The following is a 22,613-nucleotide window of genomic DNA, read 5'->3' on the forward strand; positions in this document are numbered from 1 at the left end:
GATGTGATTATAAACACGCAATGTGTTTTTGATGTACATACTGTAAATTCATAGGTACCTGTATGGCCGTAGCCTAACATTGGCATGCATGAAATCAAAACAGTGAATCCTGGGGGAAAAAAATGCTTAATTTTTAATCCAAGCATATGATATTATACACATTGAATGCTATGCAAGTCACCACTTCTGCCTTCTCTTCATTGATTGGTTACTTAAACTATGTGACACAAATAATTGATGCACTTGCTTGACAAATTTGGGGCCATGGTTTAACATGGGGGGGAAAGAAGCACAGTTACCTATTAATTCCAATAAAAAAATATATTGTTGATATATTGTTACATATATACAGTATATTTATATTAAAATAAAATACAATAAATCTGCAGAAAAAATATTTTTCAGATTTAATAACAGGTAAAATAGTTAATTCATTCGGATGGGATTGTTTTCTCCAACCTATCGGACTTAATTGAAGGCAGTAAATTATTAAATAAATAACATATTGTCAGTATGTGTATAGATTATCAGCAAAATATACTCTATCATATTGATTACAAAAAAAAATGTATTGTTGGAGTATACACTGTAAAAACTTATATGATCAATAAGTTACTACAACATATGGTTTTACAACTCATCAAAATAAGTTAAGCAATTCTACTTTTTAGAATTCAAATTCTACTTTCAGTCTGTTGAAAGGGATAGTTCACTTTAAAATGAAAATTCTGTCATCATATACTCACCCTCAAGTTGTTTCAAATCTGTATGATTTTCTTTCTTCTGCTGAACACAAAGGAAGATATTTTGAAGAATGACGGTAACAAAACAGTTAACTGGTCCCATTGACTTCCATAGTAGGAAAAAATAAATACTCATAAGTCAATATTTTTTAGATAAGAAGATATTTTTAAGTCAGTTTAATGTTATTTAAGTTGAAATTACTTAAAGTAGAGCTATGCATTTTTGAGAATTTCTTCGCTGTATTCTCGCTTGTGTTCTTTTTGCTCGCAGGTTTCTCTATAGAGCTCCCCCTACAGCTTCGGAATAGATATTTGACAACACTGTCGTAAAAACTCGTTGGCGATTCTCAGATACCAGAGGCTATAGTAGATCAACGACATCAAAGCAGGTGGGACATTCTTTAAAACGTCTTCTTCATTCGGGTTCGAACAGCGTGAGGGAGCGCAATAATGACAGAATTTTAGCAGATATCTTTTTTGCCGTAAAGCAATTCGTTACATCGTGAGACCTGATATCACGCGATACTTCCTGACCCTTAGTTGCAAGGGTGGTTTTTCCGCTCACAGGCGATAGGGGGGTGCGAGACGGCCACCATTCAACCGAAAAAAGTCATATAACCATTCCAATGACTCAGAAGCTGTTCTGTTAAGGTAAATTAAGTAAAAAAAACTGCATAGTTCCCCTTTAATCTTTGATTGTACTAAAAAAACAGTCATTTTGTGCTTTCTCCACATTGATTTTGTGACATTTTCTTTCACATATTTACTTAAAACTGTTTTATTCACAAAGGGCAAGAACTAAGAGGTGTTAGAGATTGTGGGAGCTTACTTGATAAAACTAAGATGGGAAAGGAGAAGAAAGGAGGCTATATTATTTATAGTCAGTCTTGGCCCAACCTGTTAAGCCTATTCAAAGTGTCTGTATTTAAATGTGTCACAGCATGGTGAGCTTAGGAGAATTTTTAGAAAGATTTTGAGACTGCACTTAATAATGATTTAATAATGACTCCCCTGAACTGGAGTAGATTAGTTATTGTGTTTCATTATGGACTGTTGAAAAAATACAAACACAAAGCCAATACCTGCTGTGTGCTAATAATGAAAATAGACCAGGAAACGAAGAGAAGAAAAGAGGAAAGCACGGCTCTGAGGGCTGTTGAATACACACATTTCATTTCCACGGCTTCAGATATTATACATTACATAACATATGCATTTAGAATTATACAATTTCAGCTGGGTTTGAAGCTTGTATATGGATGAGTGAATCAGGATGGACAAATCAACAAAAATGCACATTTGCTATTACATAAATATCATAGTCCTTTAGGATTAGCCTATCAATCACTATTTCATTCCTTAAATTGTGCCTTTAACTGTCTATGTATATAACAAATATTTGCTTAACATGTGCAGTATTAATAAAAAATAAAAAAAACACTGTATTTCGGAACATAACCCATTGAAAATTTGAGTGTGCAGTGCGTTGGTAAACATATGTTTTCCTCTCGGAGCGGAAAGTTGATTGCAAATATGTTGTGGTTGACAAATGACAAATGGAAACCAGGTTTTGGAACATTCTGCCTGAATGGCACACATTATTGATTAGACACACAAGAAGAGACAGAGATTGTTTATTCTAGAAATGAAGAGGCACAGATGTGCAGAGAGATCAAGACATCACATATGCAGGTGAAGGGAGATCACGCACTGATTGCTTTCACACTTTCTGATTAGCAGCTGCACTTGCAAGCCAGTGTTGCTGCTATTGCACCAGATGAACTGTTTCAAAATCTGAACAAGTAGATGCACTCTAATAAGTGACAGTCCTTCTAATAGCTCATATAGTGAATGAGAGTCATTGTTTGGGCTAATAATAATTTGAGCGGTTATATTTAACCAAGGTGATGTTGTATTTAGGATTTTAATTTGTTCTCAGAAAATGTTCAGGGCTGGTGATTTCTGGGACATTCATAGTACATTTTTAGTACAAATTAGTACTCTAACCAACAAAAACAATCAAATAATTGTATCCTGACGGTTTTATTATAGTACTGCACATCTTTTATAGTCTCTTAGTTTAATGTTGCATGGTAAATTTTAATGTTTAGTGTAATATTCAAAGATCAACCAAATATATCATCGTAAACTTAGGCTATCTCCCTTATGTCATTTTGAACCCCATTAGGGAGATACTTGGCAGAATATCAAAGCTGCTCTTGATTGTGACTTATACTTAGGATACACAAGTAATTTGGACAATTTTTTATGATATTTTTTATAGTGCTTACTTTTTGGAGGCCGACAGTATAAATTACAGTCCACATCTCTTATTGTCACAATCCTCAGTCACCTCACACTACATTTCCCATAATCCCTCCAGGCTCACACCTGCACCCACTCATCTAATCATCACACCTGTTCGTATTCATTTCATCATCTCTGTGTATTTAGTGCCTTTGTTTTCAGTTGTTGGTTGTTGTTTTTGTGTGTGCTATTTGCACACTGTTATGCCTGTCTGCTGCTTTGTTTTATTTAATCATGTGTATATTTGTATCCAGTATTCACCCGTCTTCCTCGTCCTGTGGCACGTATAGGCCTATATGGATAAAAAAAAAAATTCTACCTGATTACTGGCTGTATCACGTGTAGAAGAAACATGGGAACTTTAAAAGTCAGTCCATATATAGTTGTTTTAAAACCTACCAATGTATTTTGCATGCCTATCTTTGTTGAACTAAAACTTTTAATATTTCTTAATAATATTTGTTTTCTTAATTTAATAATTTTTTGTTTAAATATTGGCTATTAGCACATTTATTAAACTGTACATCTGCAGCTAAATTGGCCTATCATTATCAAACAACTAAAATAACATCGATGCGCTAGAGGCCAATACAAGAATTACTCTATATAATTAAAGGACAAAGGTGGACATTGGTGTAAAGAAAATCAATCTGTAACACTTTATTTATCCTCGTTCCATCAATACACTGTATAAATATAATACTTTTACTCCAAACAGGACATATTAAAGGGCATAATGAAGAACACATGGGCAAGGCAAGTGATAAACCCTACATGTTAAAATCCAATACACACAATAACACACATAAGTCACACCAGAAATTGGGCAAAAAATCACCAGCCCTGATTTTTTATTAAAAATCAAACAAGCAAGCCCAATCCAGGTGAGAAAAAGTAATGCAAAAGTAACACAACACATTACTTTCCATTAGGAGTAACTAAGTAATGCAATTCGTTACTTTTTAGGGAGTAAAACAATATTGTAATGCATTACTTTTAAAAGTAACTTTCCCCAACAATGCTTCTAAGTTTTAAGACACCATAGAAAGCCCAGTTTGATTGAACAGCCCCTGAGGTCTCCTTTTGTGTTTGCACAGAAGAAAGAAACTACACGAGGAGAGCGAACGATGACAAAATTGTTCAACAGTTAGTTGATTATATAGGCTACACTATTTCAGTGATGATGGGTCTTAAATGAAGCGCGGTCCCTTTAATGAAGACAGCACGCAGTACATTCCTGTGAAAAAAGCGGCGTTTTAAATGCCCGGTTGACGTCATTAAACTTTTTAAGCGGCTCGAGTGCGCGCTGAGGGGAAGGCACACACGCGCGCGCTATTCCAGCCACTCGCTGCAGATGCGACTGGACGGGTTCAGGTTTGCGGGGAATAACTACAAAATCAACCTTCCTTGTAAGTTACTTTCTCTTCCTTTAAATAGATCATTACTGCGGTGAATATATGGTTAATGGTTTTTATTATATGAATGTTTTAAAGATAGCAGAAGCATAAGTAGTTCGCTTGAGTAGATCTGTTGCGTGCTGTTTACAAAACAGGTGTTTTACGCGTCACATTTATTCTATAATTGTCATGCTATATTTCACTTGTGCTATAGAATAGATAACAATCAAAAGGAAACATTAATTTTCTAATATATTTGTGGTAAAACATGTTCATTTACTGTATAGAATGGCAGGTGTATTGGTGAAACTCGTGCACGCGCGTGTCTATATTTGATCGCCGTGTTATAAAGTTGATATGTTGTTCAGTTCACCGGGCTTAACTGTTCCGTGGTTTACTGCACTTTTCTGTGCATTAGCCACATCTATTGACCCAGAGCTCATCCACCGACCCCAGCAGTGACACAGACAGAATAATGTTCATAATGATATTGCTGACACTGTATCCCGCGTTTGCTGCCCTTGACAGAGGAAAAGGAGAGTACAGCATAATGGCATTCTGACATTCTCAGGCAAGCTAATGTTGTTGTGCTTTAATAACTGTGGCTGCCAGACTCTTTTCACAAACTGTAATCCATTTGCTTCTGAGAATTTCAGTCAAATGTGAACGTGCTAAATAAATGCACCTTCATGCTCCACATATGATTTAATTATAAATTAAATTGCACGATTAAACCAGGTGTACTGGCGTGAAATGAACACTTCACATGAAATAAAAATTCAGTATTTTACAAACCCAGTCCAAGGTAAGCTGCTCCTGTCCATACAACCAAAAGCATACTGGTGACTCTCAATAAAGCACAATTAAAGCATCCATGGCATTTACAGTAGCTTTGTGCAATAATAACAAGTCTTCTGGACCCATACCATACAGTAACCTGTATGCAGAATAGATGGAAATTTAAGTTCGTAATTATCAGAAATATATCCCTCAATTAGTCAAAATACAATAAATGCCGTTTGACATTAACATGCTTGACATGTGATGCATATTTGTGATGGTTAATAACTGTCCCCAGCAGAATAGTGTCAAATATTTGTGATGTATGACAGCTTTCACTTAGATCCAGGGAGACATGCTGCCACTAGCAACTCAAGCGGCCATTTCAAGCACATGATATGTTTATTTTATATCATGGATTATAAATTATTTGAACTTATTTCACATGTCATCAGAACTCCATCTGGGTAACATTCAGGGTATTTACATAGAAAAGTTAAACCATATTGGGCTGGTGCAATGCCAAGGAAGATTTTCAGTGAATAACAATCAATTTCTGCCTTTTCCCCCACGCACATCTATAAATGGAAGTAGATTATCAACTACTACACAGCCACTGGTGACTGTGGTGCATCATTTGCGTTTTGTAAAATATCTAGTTTTTTGTTTAACTGAAAATAGAAAATCAAATGGGTTTTAAATGGCATAAGGCTTAGTAAATTATAGCAGAAATATCATGTTCTGGTGAACTGCTCCTTTAATTTGCAAAGGTCTTTCGTGAGGATGCATATATTTTTGCCATATTCTTAAAGAGCCATGTGTCATTTACATAGGCAAGACATTTACATAAGGCTTTGAATGCATTTTAAATTCATTTGGAATGATTATCAGGACAAGGGATTTATTTATTTTTAATTAACACTGATCTGCAGGTGTCATTCAATTAAAATAGATATAAAATGTACAAATCACATAAATGGTTTAAGTTGCCTTGCATATAAGCATACTGTATGTAAATATCCTTCACACGACACCAATGTCTTGCATTTCTGATAAACGTGAGATTAAGAAATTCATATTGAATTTTAGGAGAAAGCATGAGCCCTGTCAGCGTCACATGCTTCAATGTCTGTTTCCATACAGTATCTACAAAAATGTATGCTGTAATGTAATAGCACCGCATGATCCTCACCAGTTTAATTTAAGCATATGTGAAATCCTTCTTTGGAGCCATGTCCAGCAGGACATAAAATCTACTGATATTAATAATTGCTGTCAATAATGGATTGATTGCTATTGCTTGATTTGAAGAATTAACTTATCCTGTTCTTGAGTGGTTTGTTTCCAATGCCGGTGTTTGGTTCTGTTCTTTATTGGGTCTTATGGGATTGGGTTTTGACATGGGATTTGGACTAAAGAATGGTTATAGTTTGGTCTGATGGCCTTCATCGAATGCTGTGGTAACCTGATTGCCTTTGTCTTAGGAGAACTGACATGAACGCTGGGCACTGATTACTTCCTGCTGTTACAGGCTAAAAGGAAGCAAAGCACACACTTTTTAGAGAGCAAATTCTTGTATAATGAAGACCTTCTCCAACCCGTCAAAGTGTTAGGATGGTTTTATGAGTATGGAGTCAAAACAAATGAGGTTCAGGATGAATTTGAGTAAGATTTATCTTTTAAATATGTATTAAGTGTTTCATTTTTTTATTTTAAAACATTCTATGCAGAAACAATTATAACAATTTTGATGTCTATTTCCCTTAAAAACACTCTGGTGCTATCTAAACATTGCAGTGTTTGCTGCACCTTTTTGAGTCTATTTCTTCACCTCAGTAAAAAAGCATGTCTGATTGAATGTGATAAATGTGAATTGAATGTGAGAAAAATAATGGCAAGACTTTCCATTGTTCTCTTCATAAATGCATGAACCAATGACTCTTAAGTGCTAGTTCTTTTAATGAATCAGCCTCACATAATTGAGTTATCTGTATGAATCAGTTTGATAAACCATTATGAACTGAACTGAACCCTTCAGAGAAGTCACTGCATTAAGGGGTTATCGGATGCAAAATTCTCTTTTATATGGTCTGTGTGTGGACATAACCACCATACAATGAAAAAAATCCATTCACTCTTTTTTTTCTCTTTTTTTTTTAAAGCCTAAACACTAAATAATCAAGAGAGGGGTGGGGTGGGGTGAGCAGTTTCTCATGCTCCGCCCACGACCACTGACGGACTGTCCCGTATTAGCATATTTCCGCCCTCAGCCATTTGTATACTGTCTGCCAAGCAGGTTGCCATGACAGCACTTTGTCTTGTGTCGACACGCCCCACGGTATGTGTATGTTATAACCAAAGTATGTCACAAACTTTACATGAAGACCCTAAATAATCATACCAACTTTTGGAAAATGGGCATACGATGACCCCTTTTAGATCTACACCATGCACCCCCTTCAATCAATAGAATTTTCAATCGTATCAAGCTCAATCAGATTGAATCGTTTACATGACTTTTCAGTCTGACTGAGCCATCAATCCAATTTTAAATGGATTATTTGGTTGTATGTATCGTAGCTGCTGATTTCATTGATGTTTAAAGGGGTCATCGGATGCCCATTTTCCAAAATTTGGTATGATTCTTTGTGTAAAGTTTGTAACATACTTTGGTTAAAATTCCTCAAAGGTTGTGTAAAACAACACCCTTTTTACCGCCTCAAAAACAGCTCTGTTCACAGCGACCCGTTTCAGTGCATGTCTCTTTAAATGATAATGAGCAACTGCTCACCCCACCCCTCTCTTCCATGGGGCATGTGGACACAAGACACATAAAGTGCTGCCATGGCAACAGACAGTATACAAATGGCTGAGGGCGGAAATATGCTAATACGGGACAGTCCGTCAGTGGTCGTGGGCACAGCATGAACAATATGACATCATGTTGCTCAGAAAATCCAAAGAGCTTGATTATTGAGAGTGTTTAGGCTTTTGAGGATTAAAAACAAGAGTGAATGGATTTTTTTCATTGTATGGTGTTATGTCCACACACTGCAAACACCATATAAAAGTGAATTTTGCATCCGATGACCCCCTTTTAAATAACTAATTTAACAGGGAATTTCATTGACAATATTGCTGTGACTTTCTGAATGTGGCGACCTGGCACTGCACATGCACTGAAGTTTTGCTCAGAAAAGATGTAATGCACATGTGAATGTATATATATGTGAATTGGATTGCAAAGGTTAGAGTAACATATAAACAAAACTTTCAGAATCTGAAATCAGATTAATTCAGATTTACAAAAAATGTATGACATTAAGGTGCACATTTGTTTTGTATTATAAGTAAAATATAAAATAAATAAACTAAAAATGAATAATAAATGTATAGAAATTTAAATATGATCATAAATGTTACATTTTCACACAGACATATATTTGAACCCTGCACAGGCTCACACACTCATGATAAAGTACACCTCAAATGAGACATAATTTGAATGACAAATACTTTGCAATGTTTTTGTCTAGCGAGATCTGAGCCTCTGAATTTCTAGAATCCTAGATTAGGTTTGTTTTTCCTTAGTGCACAGGGAAGTATTATTTATTGTGTTTGCCAGCAAGTTTTACCCTGAGAATGAGCAAATTAGCAACGTGTCCTTAGTTGCCCAGTGGAAACATTCCCATGGAATACTAATTTAGTAAAAGTTGCTATTTGAACAACTTTGTGTGTTATTTGATTTCCTCTTTGAAAGTACAGCTTTTATCACCTCACGTTTTGCATTTTGCATGCAAATTGATGTATGACAATATTTCAAAAGATGACACAAATGCATCCTTAACAGATGTTTCTGGCATTTTGATCTTCAGAAACAGAAATTACCATACGCATTTTAAGCTCTGCTCTTGTTTCCCAGACATTGATTAGTAACTCTGTCCCTAAGCTGTAATTGTCAACATCACTTTTGCATTCACAAACAGCATTCGGCATAGCAAAGAACATGTGCAATACAAAGACTGAATGCTGAGCGGGTCTATAGCACTCCCATTCAAAACATCCAGACAGAGATAATCACTCAACGGCATCTGATGCTTCATTTCCTGTCAGTGAATCAGCATCTGACTTCGTGTCTACGTGCTGTCTCGAGTTTTTTTAGCTTTAAATTGTAATCGACTTGAGCAGGTGCTGCATGAGTCTAATGAGTTGTCCATTTGATTCCAGTGAAGCGTAGAAACCAATAGGCTTCCGTTTAAACTGAAAATGTGAATTTTAAGTAAAGCAACAAGCGTAAATCTTTTGTATGAGGAACAGGCCCATTCCTGATTTAGCTCACAAATCCTATGATTCTTTACAAACCTCTCCAGCGTGGTGCCCTATCGATCTAAAAATAAATGAGTAAACAAGCTATGGCCAATTCTTCATTTTTATTTGCCTGCTTAAAGTCATTTCGTTATTAGGAATGTTGGTATTGATGCATCTGGGTTTGTGTGACTTATAACACAGCCATTATAAAGAAACCATAAGCATTTGCTTTTACAGATGTGCGTGATTATGGCAATATGCTATATAATTATATTCGTCTGAGGTGGGGTGGCAGGCAAATGCCCTGTAGAAAAAACTCTGTAACACTTTACAATGAGGTCTCATTTGTTAACATTAGTTAATAAAATGTTCATGTTCCTCAAAGGTACAATATGTAAGAATTTTGTAATAAAATATCCAAAAATCACTTGCACAGTGTGATATATTTCCTGCAGTTGTGTACTTAGAATATCCCAAAAGTCTCTAAAGATTTTTTATTTCAGAGGAATTCAGATTTTTAAATAATGGCCCGTCCCAGAAAAAAATGTCGCCTGTCAATGACGCAATATCCGCGCTATCCTCGGTTTCCGCTCGTACTACCGTAGCCAGGACGTAACCATGGCGACAGACGTGGACAACTGCGTAGTGCGTAACGTTTAGCGGCACACTGTTCTCATTTCGTTCTAACATTATGGACCATGGCAAGCAGACTTTGGGACAAAAAAGGAGAACTAAAATGAGGCTCAATATCGGCGTGGCGTTTTCGAGGTGCCAAGAGCTCCACGTCTGTGACAAACTCTGACTTGACAGAGCTTCACGAGTCACGACTTGACAGCGACACCGCTCTTGCACATACTTTATTAGACAGGTGAGCAAATGTACATAAAACAGATCAATGTTATATAGCTCAACATGATGAAATGTTAGAATATGATCTGTATGTTATTCTAATGTTGATCTAGCTTACTGCTAGTTTCATATAGCAAACGAACTAACACAGAATAACATTATAACTTTCAACACACTCAAATGCTGTTAGTATGATAGTGTAACGTTAGACCAAGTGAAACAGCGCTGTGTTACCTCACAAGTTTAATTCGTCAAATAAACTGACCTGTGTGAGTAGTAATTCAGCACTTGCGGGTAGTTTGGTAGAATTAAATGTCCTTATTCCTTTATATCCGTGGGACTCGCTATGTGATATGCGTCTATTATTAGCAATCGCGACCTGCTTCATACGACTGTAATGTTAAAAAAACATGAATGTTTTCACTCATTCATTAACATTATTAAATCCATCATCTTGACAGCAAGTCCCATCATTCAGCTTGTCACTGCGTCATAAACCTACGCCTTTGTATTTGTAAGAGACCCCTAGCCATGAAAAAAATTACATATTGTAGGTTTAACACATACATTAATAAATGCTGTAGAAGGATTGTTTATTCTTACTTCATGTTAACTAATGTTAATCTAAAAACCTTATTGTAAAGTGTTACCAAAATCTCCAAATAATGTTTTAAAAACAGGTTTCCAGGACACTTCCCTATCTGTCATTGGCCGGACAAACAAATAGTCTCGCCTCAAACTCACACTATTGGCTGATGTGAGACACTGTAGCTATGTTAATCCGGGTGCACACTGCGATTTATTATCGTCCTTTACGATTGTTGGTTTTCAGACTGTTGCGAACATGATCCTCGCTGTAAGCCATGTCACTGTAAGATGTCAGTTGTCATTGGTGTCAGACTGTACGGCAGTCAAGACGCGTTAAAGGACGCACGCAAGAAGACTCATCCAGAGTTTTACATCATCAATCAATGACACGTTCGGTGATGTGAACTACATTACACGCGGACGCGGGATTTAAATGATGACTACAGAGACATATCTAGCATTAAGTTTGGTCACGGCTAGTGACAATTTGACGGTCATCGTAGGAGAAGTCACACTGCAGGACTGTGAGACAAATCTTCTGACACTGCCAGAATTTTGTCAGAGGTAAACTTTTATCGCAATGGTCATTAATCGACTTTCGGTGAACATGTAAAACTAACGATCAAAGACTTCAGATTGTAGCCTAGGATCAGAGGAATCTTTTAGGATTTGCAAAATTTGTCTCAGGCGGCCAAATCGTGGCCAAAGTCGCATAGTGCGCACCCGGCTTTTACTCTAACCCGAACCGGGCCAAAATCCAAGAACGGAGCTCTTTTCTTCTGAAAGCACGCCAAATGTGCATACTGTATGTTGTACTATATCTGATATGTAAGTGTGAATTTGTGAAAGAAGTATTGAAGAATGTACCAGTTACTCTAATGTATTTGAATGGAGAAATGTGGCTGTCAAGCTCTCAAATGACAAAGAGCACTACGAACTTGTCATGAATGAAGTCCACACAACTTGTGCGTTGCATTCCAAGCCTTCTCAAGCCGTACAATAGCTTTGTCTGAGGAACGATTGCATGTCACATGTCTGACCACTATGTGGCAAGTTTGAATACACAAAAGTGTGAAAGATAAATTTGAGCTACAGAAGAGGGGAAGATTAAATTCAGGGTTTGAAATGAATTTTTTCACTCAACAAGCTAATTTCTCCACTAAATTTATCTGCCAACATTATGTTTGTTTTTTTCGGTTATGTTTTACGACAGATACCATACAAATGAAAGAGTAGTCCCATAAACTGAATCCTACAGTTGCTAAATTCTTTGCAAATATAGCCAAAAACTCCTAAATGAATGTTTAATGATAAACGCATGGAAGATTAGTGGACATGATGTCACAAGTTTTCTCAGACCCAAGGTGTCTAATAAAGATAATGAAAATCATGCATGATGATAATCATCTTATGCCCTTCGCATCATTACTTTATACTGATGGCATATGGTTTATTTGCTCCTTAATGTTTGTGTGTGTGCACATAGCAATTTCTGATCTCTATGTGCGAGTGATGCATGTGCTTCAGTGAAGACAGAGCATTAATATTGAATGGTGAATAAACTGACTGGACTGCATTACACGGTTTTAACGCACACCTTTCAGCCAATCAGTATTTAGACAGACCGTGGTATGATTAATTGTATTGACTTATTTAGGAAATGATTTGGGAGAACACTAATGTGGTTTTTACTGTACATGCTGATTAATTGTCTTAGATGATCGTTTAGCTAAAGAGACAGAGATGCTGTGGGAATCTGTTTAATTACTTGTATGAACAGTTATTTGGATGTGATTCACACATATGAATTAGAGAAAAGGGGCAGATTCCATTAAGTCCCATTGTGTCTCTCAAGTGGTCTCAAGAACCTGCATCAGTCATTTTCTGTTTTTAGTTTTCTGTGACTGATCTCATAACCAATCGACTGGAGTAAACAGCTGGTGCGGGTTGAATTATTTCATGCATTTATTCTTCAGGAGGATGTGATATATCCCCTACCGGGAATTTACTATTATTTTGATATGGTTGTGGTCCAGAAATGTCCCCAGTTCTATCATAGGGCTGTCATTATTGCACCATAATTCTGTCACAGACTACGTGAAAGGAAGTTATTAAAGCCTGGTGCTCATGGTCACAACAAAATACAAGTGATTTATATAGTGCTTTCTCTTCAGTGCTATAATTAAGCATTTTGACACTCACTGAACCCTCATGCAATTGTTGTATTAGCCTTTTGATGGATCGATGTTACCTGAATAAACATTATATATTACACAGCTTTACATTTCATTTTGAGAATGGTTCTTCACCCTGATCTTGAAGAAAACCTTTCTATTATTTGTGTGTGTTAATGAACTAATTTCCCCTCAGTAAATATGCAGAAATGTCTTTCCTCTTTTGAAGCTTTGCCATTCCATTTCTATAGCAGTAAGATAGATTAAGAATAAGAAGATATCAATAGCAGCTATATGCATTGGGACTAAAATGGTAATGGTGAAGGGTTTGTAGACAGATAGTAGATTAGCTTCCAGAAAAATGAGGCAAAATGGAAACAAAAGTATAATTGTAAAGCTATAGTTCACTATACATAATTTAATTTTCAAGAGAAATCTGATCAGTTTGTTCAGGCAATATTTGCTGTATGTACATCGGTTGCTAGTAACGACAGTAAGAGATTTTATCAGAACTGTCACTGTAGAAAGAGAGGAAGGAAGACTGGGAATTTCCCCCTGCCCTTCTCTATCATGACATCTCCCTGCATTGCTGAACTCCAGAGACACATGAAAAAACATAAGTGTATTTTACACATTGTATTTTACACATTCATGTGGACTTAAAAACTGCTAACTCATTCACTCATTTGCTACTCAGTAGATAGTGAACATTGTTCGCTATATGAGGAAAGAAAGAGCAAAATTATTTGGACAATATTGCACACTTTGCATTTTTGTTGTTTATTTATGTTTTATTTTTTGAACTATCAAAAACGAAATGGATTTGCATAAAAAAAAATGTTTTGTATTGTATTGTCTGAACAAAGCCTTAGGGCCCTATTTTAACAATCTGAAACGCAAGTATCAAACGCGAAACGCAAGTAACTCTGTGGGTGGATCTCGGTGCAAATCTAAAATGTGTTGGTCTGAAGTATCTTCATTACTCATAGGTGTGGTTTGGTCGTAACGTGCAATAAACCAATCAGTGCGTCATCTCACATTCCCTTTAAGAGCAGGCATGCTTTTTCCATGGCGGATTGCTATAACGGCGGATTTGCCAGGCACACACAACTTACATGATGGTAAAGGTGATTTCATGTCTTCAGAATTTAGCTTCCTGGTTCTTGACGGACAACCCACGTTGTCAGATGTCCTTATATACCTATATGTGTCTTGCCACTATTGGTCAAACAGGTTTGATCCATCATTACTACAATTAGCCTGAATAATTTGGGGAAATGTGTAAGCTAGATTTATGCCTATTTTTTCACATCTTCATGGACACCACAATGATTTCCCTCGTTGGCAATATTTTTCCTTGTAATATGGTTTGCAAAAATGGGAACTGCTGCGTCGGTGTAGATGAGAGAAGCAAAGTGTATGCGCGTTGTGCACCCACTACATTATGGCCAAGCATGCGCCCTTAAAATAACATCTGAATAACGCGCCACTGACTTAAGACTAGGTTTTTCCTGGTCAGTGGTGGAATTGTTTTCTCAAACTGCAAAATAGCACCAGGGAACGTTTGCGCCGGAACACGCCTCCTCTTTTCACTGAACCGCCTCCACGAGCGCAAGTTCATTCCCTAATTTACCGACGTGTGTCTGTGGAGGGAAAAGTCCGCTGTCCATCGGGTGCAAAATAGGAATGATACATGCGTCGGGGTGTGCAAAGTCATTTGCGCTGGGTGCAAGATAGGGCCCTTAGAGTTCTAAAAATAGTCCACCAAAATGACCTTTCCTGACCCTAAAGGCGGTTGTATGAGAATTTAGTGTCAAACTAAATTCAGGAAAGAAATATGATTTTTTTTTTTTTTTTTTATGATCCACAGTCTGACAAACATGAGTTTTAAAAAATCAGAGGTGCTTATAGGAACACAAGCTGTGCGAGATGATATGCATATGGTATTGTCGCTTAAGAATGTACTCAGGAAGATATTCAGGGAAGGTGAATAAGGTGTCCACCCTGAGACTTCCTGGGAGTGTCTCTCTGGGTGCGGTCCAAATAACATTGTAGACTTTGCCAGGAAAGTCTATTTTTCTCCTGGAGACGCCCATCGCCTCCTTTAGAATGCACTCATTACACTGTTTCCTCTCTAGGGGAAAACAGGAAGCATAACTCTGGGGATAAAGAGAAGTGGAATGAGGCTGAGATTAGCAAAACTATAATCCCTCACAGTATTTGGGCTCTCGTGACAGATATTTTGCATTATTGTTGTTGAGGCAACTGTCACATGTCTTTACTGGGTCAGTTTCTCTTTTGACTTCAGCAGGGTATTATTCGTGTTTGCTTGATTGGTTCAATTCCAAATGCTTTATGTAGAGGAAGTGCTGTGCAGCTGCTCTCAATTTAACACTTGAACTTATTGTATTTGTTTTATAAAGGGAAACTATGCCAACCACTTAACTTAATCTGCGTTATGCCTCCAGACGGCACAAATAATAAATTATGGAAGAATTATTACACACAGTTTGTTGTAAAACAAAAAGAATTGGAAATCTCAAGGTTATCACTTGTGGTGAGAAGGAGTGACATATGATTGACAGCTTTACTGTGATTGTGTGTATTGTTTGGCTAAAATGAAATTTTTGTGTGAACAATAAACTAAAATTGCTAGGCCATCTCTGTTTTCAACAATGCTTTTTAAGTGTTTGTCCAAATTGACCTTGAAATTAAGGATTTATGAACCAAACCTGTATAAAAAGATTAGGATATTTGATGATTGCTGCTCTCCTCATTTAACCCTTAAATGGTTATTCTGGCCAAGAATCATCCATCTAGGTAGGAAGAGCCATCTGACTAGCATGAAAAGCAAAAATAATTAATTTAGGGGCTGGTACATTTGAAATTAAGGGCTGGTAAGTCTGAAATTAACGATTGTCACATTTAGTTACCGTAGTATTCATTTAATTTTCATGAACTTTTCGGGACTGTTTACACAACACTGTTTTCAACTGAAAACGTAAAACTTTTTATGTGTTTTGGCCGTTTTGGGTGCCTGAAAACGCAAACTTTTGAAAAAGGGTTTTAAAATGCAAGTTTTAGAAAACAGTCTCTGTGTAAACAACAAAAACGCGAATCTCTGACGAAGATGATGTCATGCGTATGCGTATTACATGTTCAGTTAGTTTTTAATCGCCATCAAATAGCCTGGCAGCAGAATACAGCGCTGTTAGTCGTGGATCCGTGTGAATGGGTATCGTTTTAACAATGGTGTCGTCTGCACGCGGAAAACTCAAAGGAAAAACTTCTCCATTTTAAGCATATCATTGTCGTGTAAACGTACCCTCAGTTTGTTTCTCTTTAGTTACCTGTTTCCTTTGTTCTAGTTTCCCACCACTATCAATTGTCAAGGATATTCATTTAATGAGCACAACTGTTTGTTATTAAATTTGTCACCTTGTGTATTAAAGTTCCTCTGTTTCTCATGATCATTGTCCGGTATTGTTTGTGCATGGCACACCGTTTCACTTGAGTCCGTTGTTAGTACACTGCTTGAGTTTTCTTTTGTAAATAAATAAATAAAAAGAGTTGTATTTGAGTCTACTTCGCCCACCTTCATCCCTGGGATAAAATGTGACAATAATACTACTATGATAGACTGGCATGGAAAAAAACTCAAATAATGCCAGTCCAGGAACAGCTACAGAAATTACATGGGGACATTTTTTTTTTTTTTTTACTCCGCATACTCTTAAGAGAATGGTCCCTTGTACACCATTCACCTAAAATTGAAAATTCTGTTGTCATTTACTAGCCCCCAAATGACTTTCTTTCTTTTGTGGAACATAAAAGAGATATTTTGAGAAATGTGGCATTTTTCTTGTCAATACAAGGAAAGTCAGTGACCACCAAACATGTTTGGTTACCAACATTCTTCTAAATATCTTATTTTGTGTTCTGCAAAAGAAAGAAAGACTTACAGGTTTGGAACAACATTAGGGTGAGGTAATTAATAAAAAAAATGTTTATGAAATATCCATTTAAACACCTTGACACAAGTTGCATAATGCCTATCAATCAGTTCAGACCTTATGATCTGGAAGTGTTGGACTGTGGGCTGTCGGTAAGTTAACTCAGACCTTTTACTCTTTTGTCTGATAGAAGTCTGCAGGTTTGCATGCAGGCACAGTCCAGTGATGTGCAAGCCAGGGTTTATTCCAGGTGAACCTAACCTAACGCTATGTTTTGACTGTTGACAATCTGTTTAAGTTCAAGGCGTTGAGTTATGAGCTGCAGTGTGTTCAACTTCTGTATTGAAAAGATTAATAATGCATTGTTTAGGATTTGTCATGAAATGTATCGCATTTTTCATACATTTCTAATTTTCAGGTGCAGGACTGAGATTGTATGAGATTGAGATGTAAATTCTGAACCAGTACAGCAAGTTGCTGGTCTTTTGGGATTTTCCTGTGTTCCATTAATATTTCTCTAAAGTAGTTTGTGTTTCCATTTTATGATTAATCAATATTCAGACAGAAGACAGTGCATTATCTTATTATGCTTTGAGAGAAAGAAGTAGAGAGAGACAGAATACTGTGAGGTGAACAGTAAATGTGAAATGGAAAAGCATAGAGAAGACAGAGTGTACATTCAATGTGATATTATGGGAAAAATGTGGAGATAAAGAGCCAGCTGTGCAGTGCATCCATCATACAATAGACTATTATGAAAAATTAATGGTTACCTTTTAGATGGCAGGTGAAATGCACTACATAATGTGCACTTTTCGGTTCTGAGTTGCATTATTTTGTCTGGATTTTTTATTTCATAGAATATTTGAAGGCAAACAAGTATTTCCAATACAATCAAAGATCATTGTAAAAGAACAGATATAACACAGGAGGAAAGGGTTTGCCATGCATGCCCCCTCATTCCTTAGCATGGTTAGATGCAACTGTTTTCTAATGCGTTTATTATGACAAATACTGTAGTAACCTAAAGATATTTAAAAATGCAACTGGCACAATGTTTTCTCCTGTTTTCCTCCTCACTGCTGTTAAAAGGATAGTTAAAACTATATGAAATATCCCAGGCATGCTTAAAAGGGCTATTATGCTTGTTCACTTTTTCAACTTTAGTTAGTGTGTACTGTTGCTGTTTGACGAGGCCTGGTTGAGCTACATAAGAGAAGACAGTCTCTGGGCCCTATCTTGCACCCAGCGCAATTGACTTTGTACACCGACGCATGTATCATTCCTATTTTGCACCCGCGCACAGTGGACTTTTCCCTCCACAGACGCACGTCAGTAAATTAGGGAATGAACTTGCGCTCGCGGGGGCGGTTCGGCAAAAAGAGGAGGCGTGTTCCGGCGCAAAAGTTCCCTGGTGCTATTTTCCAGTTTTAGAAAGCAATTCCGCCACTGACCAGGAAAAAACCCAGTCTAAAGACAGTGGCGCGTTGCACGTTAGTGATATGGTATTTTAAGGGCACGTGCTTGGCCATAATGTAGCGTGTTAACGTGCATACACATTGATTCTCTAATATAAACAGACGCAGCAGTTTTCATTTTTGCAAATCATACATTATTACAAGGAAAAATATTAACACGGGGGAAATCATTGTTGCGTCCGTGAAGATGTGAAAAAACCTATCTAGATTAAATAAATAAAAACTAGATTAGGCTACACATTTACCCAAATTATACGCCTGTTTAACCGACGCTAATTTGGGTGGGTTTCTCCCATCATCCCCAATGTCACTTCTCTGTGTTTTACGGCCCTGACGAGAACGTCGGTCTCCTCGGCTGTGAATCGCTCCTGGCGTGCGCCTGGCAAATCCGCCGTTATAATAGCAATCCGCGTTGGAAAAAGCCCGCCTGCTCTTAAAGGGAATGTGAGATGACGCTCTGATTGGTTTATTTCACGTTATGCCCCAACCACACCTATGAATAATTAAGCTACTTCAGGCCAAACCCTTTTAGATTTGCACCGGGCGCAAGAGGAATTTATCCCGCAGGGAAAATAGCAACAGCGCCGGGATCTGCCCACAAAGTTACTTGCGCTTTGCGCTTTGACACTTGCGTTTCAGATCGTTAAAATAGGGCCCTCTATGTTGAAGAGACGCTGACTTTCCTACCCCGTTTCCAAAGCTCATTTGTTTGACCTTCCTAAGGCTGATGCACTTAAGAGTGTAGAGCCCCCTTTTGCGGCCTATACAGCATCAATTCATCTTGGGAATGACAGATACAGGTCCTTTACAGTCGGACGGACTTTGAGCCATTCGTCTTGCAGAACAGTGGCCAGGTCGTATGGAAAAAAAAATCTGACCTGCTCCTCCAAAATACCCCAAAGTTGCTAAAAAAATATTTGAATCTGGGGACTGTGCAGGCCATGGGAGATGTTCAACTTAACTTTCATGTTCATCAAACAATTTTGTCACAATTCTTGCAGTGTGTATTGCATAATCGTGCTGATACATGTCACCCCCTTCAGGGTACAGTGTTTGAACCATTAGGTCCTTCACAATGGTTTGGTAGTTATTGGCTGTGATGCTCTCATCACGCAGAGTAGGAAATGTCATGATATTGCAGCCCAAACCATCACTGATCCACCCTTGTGCTTCTCTCTAGACACACAACAGCCTGGGCGTAAAGCTTCTTTAGGGCTTGTCCACACCATAACTCCCACAGATGTGGGACAGACAGTGAAGGTGTACTTATCAGAGAACAAATTTCACATTGTCCACTGCCCAAGATTTGCACTGTTGGCACCAATGAAACCGACATTTGATTGTATTTGATTATTCATCTTCAAAAAAGAAGGGGTGACAGTTATTATTCCAGGTACATTTGCACATACAGAAACGCATTCTAGTCTGTATATTCCGTAGCTTGCTGCCTTTGTTTATGTAACCACTGGTGTCTTTAGTCAATAATGACTTGGAAATATTGTAACCCTCCGTTTTTTTAAAACCCCAATCCATTGAACAGCCCACAGGGTGACTTTACAGGTGTTTTGTACTACCTGTGCAGGAGAGAAGGGTCTTATCTTTCCTGTACCAGACCCGTTCTAGAGAGAAAGGGCCATAAATATATCACCACCCTCTGTTTTCCTGCTACATTCACCATTGCCTATCAAGGCACCACAGTTAGTTTAATCACGGTCTGTAGAGTTTTATTGTCCATATTGGTAATCTAAAGTCTGTGTCCTCCGTTTGTTGGGTATGTGCGCTTTGTTCACACAGAAGCCTGGGTTGTTGTATTTGGTTTTTGTTCACTGCACAGCTTTCTTGCCTTCCCTCAGGGTCTTCTCTGAATTGGAGCCAGAGAGGATCTGGTTTGGATTTTGGACGACATTCTAATTTACTGGTGACATACTTACCCCACAAACAAACGCCCTTGGTATATCTGTATTAGGCAGCACTAAAGCAGAGGCTTTATTGCAGTGCATATGAAAATAAAAGCTGTTGCTTTTGATGTGAGCTGTGGAGCGCTTGAGCTGGCCTGGTTCATTGTCATAATGTCCTCTCCCCTGCTCTATCTATGCCACAATTGTTTTTGTGTGTGAGAGTGTGTACAGTATGTGTGTGCGCATTAGACAGCCCTTTATGTGGCTAGCAAATGCATTGACTTCACAGCCTGCCTTTGTTCTTTAGATGTGCCATTTGTGTGGACAAAAATGCATTATTTAGACAGAATTTCTCGCAGACTATTAAGTAATGATGTCCACTCTGAATTTTATTAATTTGACAGTAACCCTCATTAAGTGCAAAATTAAACCAGCATTGTTCATGAAAACATGATTAAAAAGCTACATGATGCATTAAGATCATTTATGAAGTGCCATCCACTTGGCTGTTGGGTTGACATAAATAGGTGCGCTGCACAAACTAAGATGGATGGATATAATTTTAAACCTATTAGTTTCCCCACCCTCCCCCGAAACCCCAACCCCTCTAGAAAATACAACAACAGTTGGCACTGCTCATTTTAAACCCATAAAATGGCTTCATGTTGTATACTCGCATGTAATCAGACACACTTACCTAAATGTACTGTACACTTTCTTATACTGTACACATGAAGGACTGGAAATGAATTTGATTAAATCGCTTCATTCAGTTAATTCATTTAAATGAATTGATTGAAAAAATGGATTGGAAATACTTGAATTTTGTCTTTTTGCTAATATACTAAATGGGATTGTACTGTACAATATTAAAAACATTTTTAGCTGAATATGACAGGATATCAGTGTTTTTCAAGCTACAGTATATAAATAGTTTTCTAGTTCATTTTGTGTCTTTATAGCGCTTCTTATTTATATATATATTTATTTATTTATTTTATTGTTGTTTATTTTTTTATTGAAAAAAAACAAAAACAAAATTGTTGGGGGGGGGGGGGCTTGCATGTTCAAAAGTTAATGAATAATTTAACTATTTTTTGCATATTAAAAGGTTTAAATGGGCAGGACACATGTGTAACGATCACCAGTGAGAGTGCCTGGGATTACCATCAGAGGGCACTCCACCACGGACAATACCACACATCCACAGACTCCATTCCCCATAATCCTTAGTTCAGACTAATCATCCATTATCACATTCACCTGTGTCTCATTATCTTGTTTAACTCGCCCTGGCCGTTTCTCAATATGCGTTCTTGTCTGTACTTGTGTTCTTGTGGACTTGTGAGACGTCATCAGTCGCTGCCCAAGTACTGTTCCAATTCAAAGTTCACATCTAGCCAAGTCCAGTTCAAATCCCCAGATGTGTTCTTAATCCGCCCCTTTTACCGAGGATTCATGTAGAGGTGACTTGTGCGGACTTGAGATAGACCGGTATCCCAGAATGCATCTCACACCACCAGCAAGTCAATGGCAGAGGAGAAAACCCGCGTAATATCAAAATACTACTGTTATCGTGTCACGAAATCTAATTCTAAGAGTGTTTCAGTCGAGAATGTAGTTGTTTAAAGCTCAAATCTGTGGTTTATTTATAAAGAAAGATAGCGCCTATTTGAAAAATGTATCTGACGTTTACATGGATCTCACAACTTACAGAGTTGTGAGATCCAGGCGTTCACCGCTCAATAACCCCGACTGGAACAGCTTTTCCTCGGCTAGTGCTTCTGATGTTTGCCGCTGGCTCTGGTGTCGCTAGTCTAGTGGTTAAACATGAGATATAATTTGTCTTGTGTATATCTAACGGGCGATCTTTGGTCTCATTAATCTATAAATTGTTCCATGGCAAATTGTTTTGGCTGTGGGCAAAGTGAAGTGTTTAAGTTTTTTTTTTTTTTTTTATGAAAAGAGGCAGAGTGTTGTTTTATACCATATTTCGTTTTATTGTTGCCTAAAATATACATAAAGAGATAACCGGAGTAGCCAGAGCATGCTGAGTGACGCGATCAAGAACGCCGCTGTTCCATTTGCAGAATAACCGGACATGCGTCCTCTCGTCCTCGGGAGTTCGTTCTCCTAAG

General features: G+C 37.6%; 1 protein-coding gene across 4 annotated transcripts in view; it reads left to right on the forward strand.

Annotated features, from left to right (window-relative positions):
- Positions 1-22,613, forward strand: part of gulp1b (GULP PTB domain containing engulfment adaptor 1b) — a 108,895-nt gene that overhangs the window by 44,915 nt on the left and 41,367 nt on the right. The window contains exon 1 of one of the 4 annotated variants that reach the window (XM_079627638.1): positions 4,112-4,459. The exons of 1 other annotated variant lie outside the window; for it this stretch is intronic. In XM_079627638.1, the coding sequence (XP_079483764.1) occupies positions 4,405-4,459 (55 nt within the window). In that variant the 5' untranslated portion in view covers positions 4,112-4,404. Of the gene's footprint in view, positions 1-4,111; positions 4,460-22,613 lie in introns of those variants that run through there. 2 more of the 4 variants (XM_079627639.1, XM_079627635.1) reach the window with 2 other exon arrangements.

This window comes from Phoxinus phoxinus (genome assembly GCF_949152265.1).
Source record: "Phoxinus phoxinus genome assembly, chromosome: 11".
Taxonomy (NCBI): Eukaryota; Metazoa; Chordata; class Actinopteri; order Cypriniformes; family Leuciscidae; genus Phoxinus; species Phoxinus phoxinus.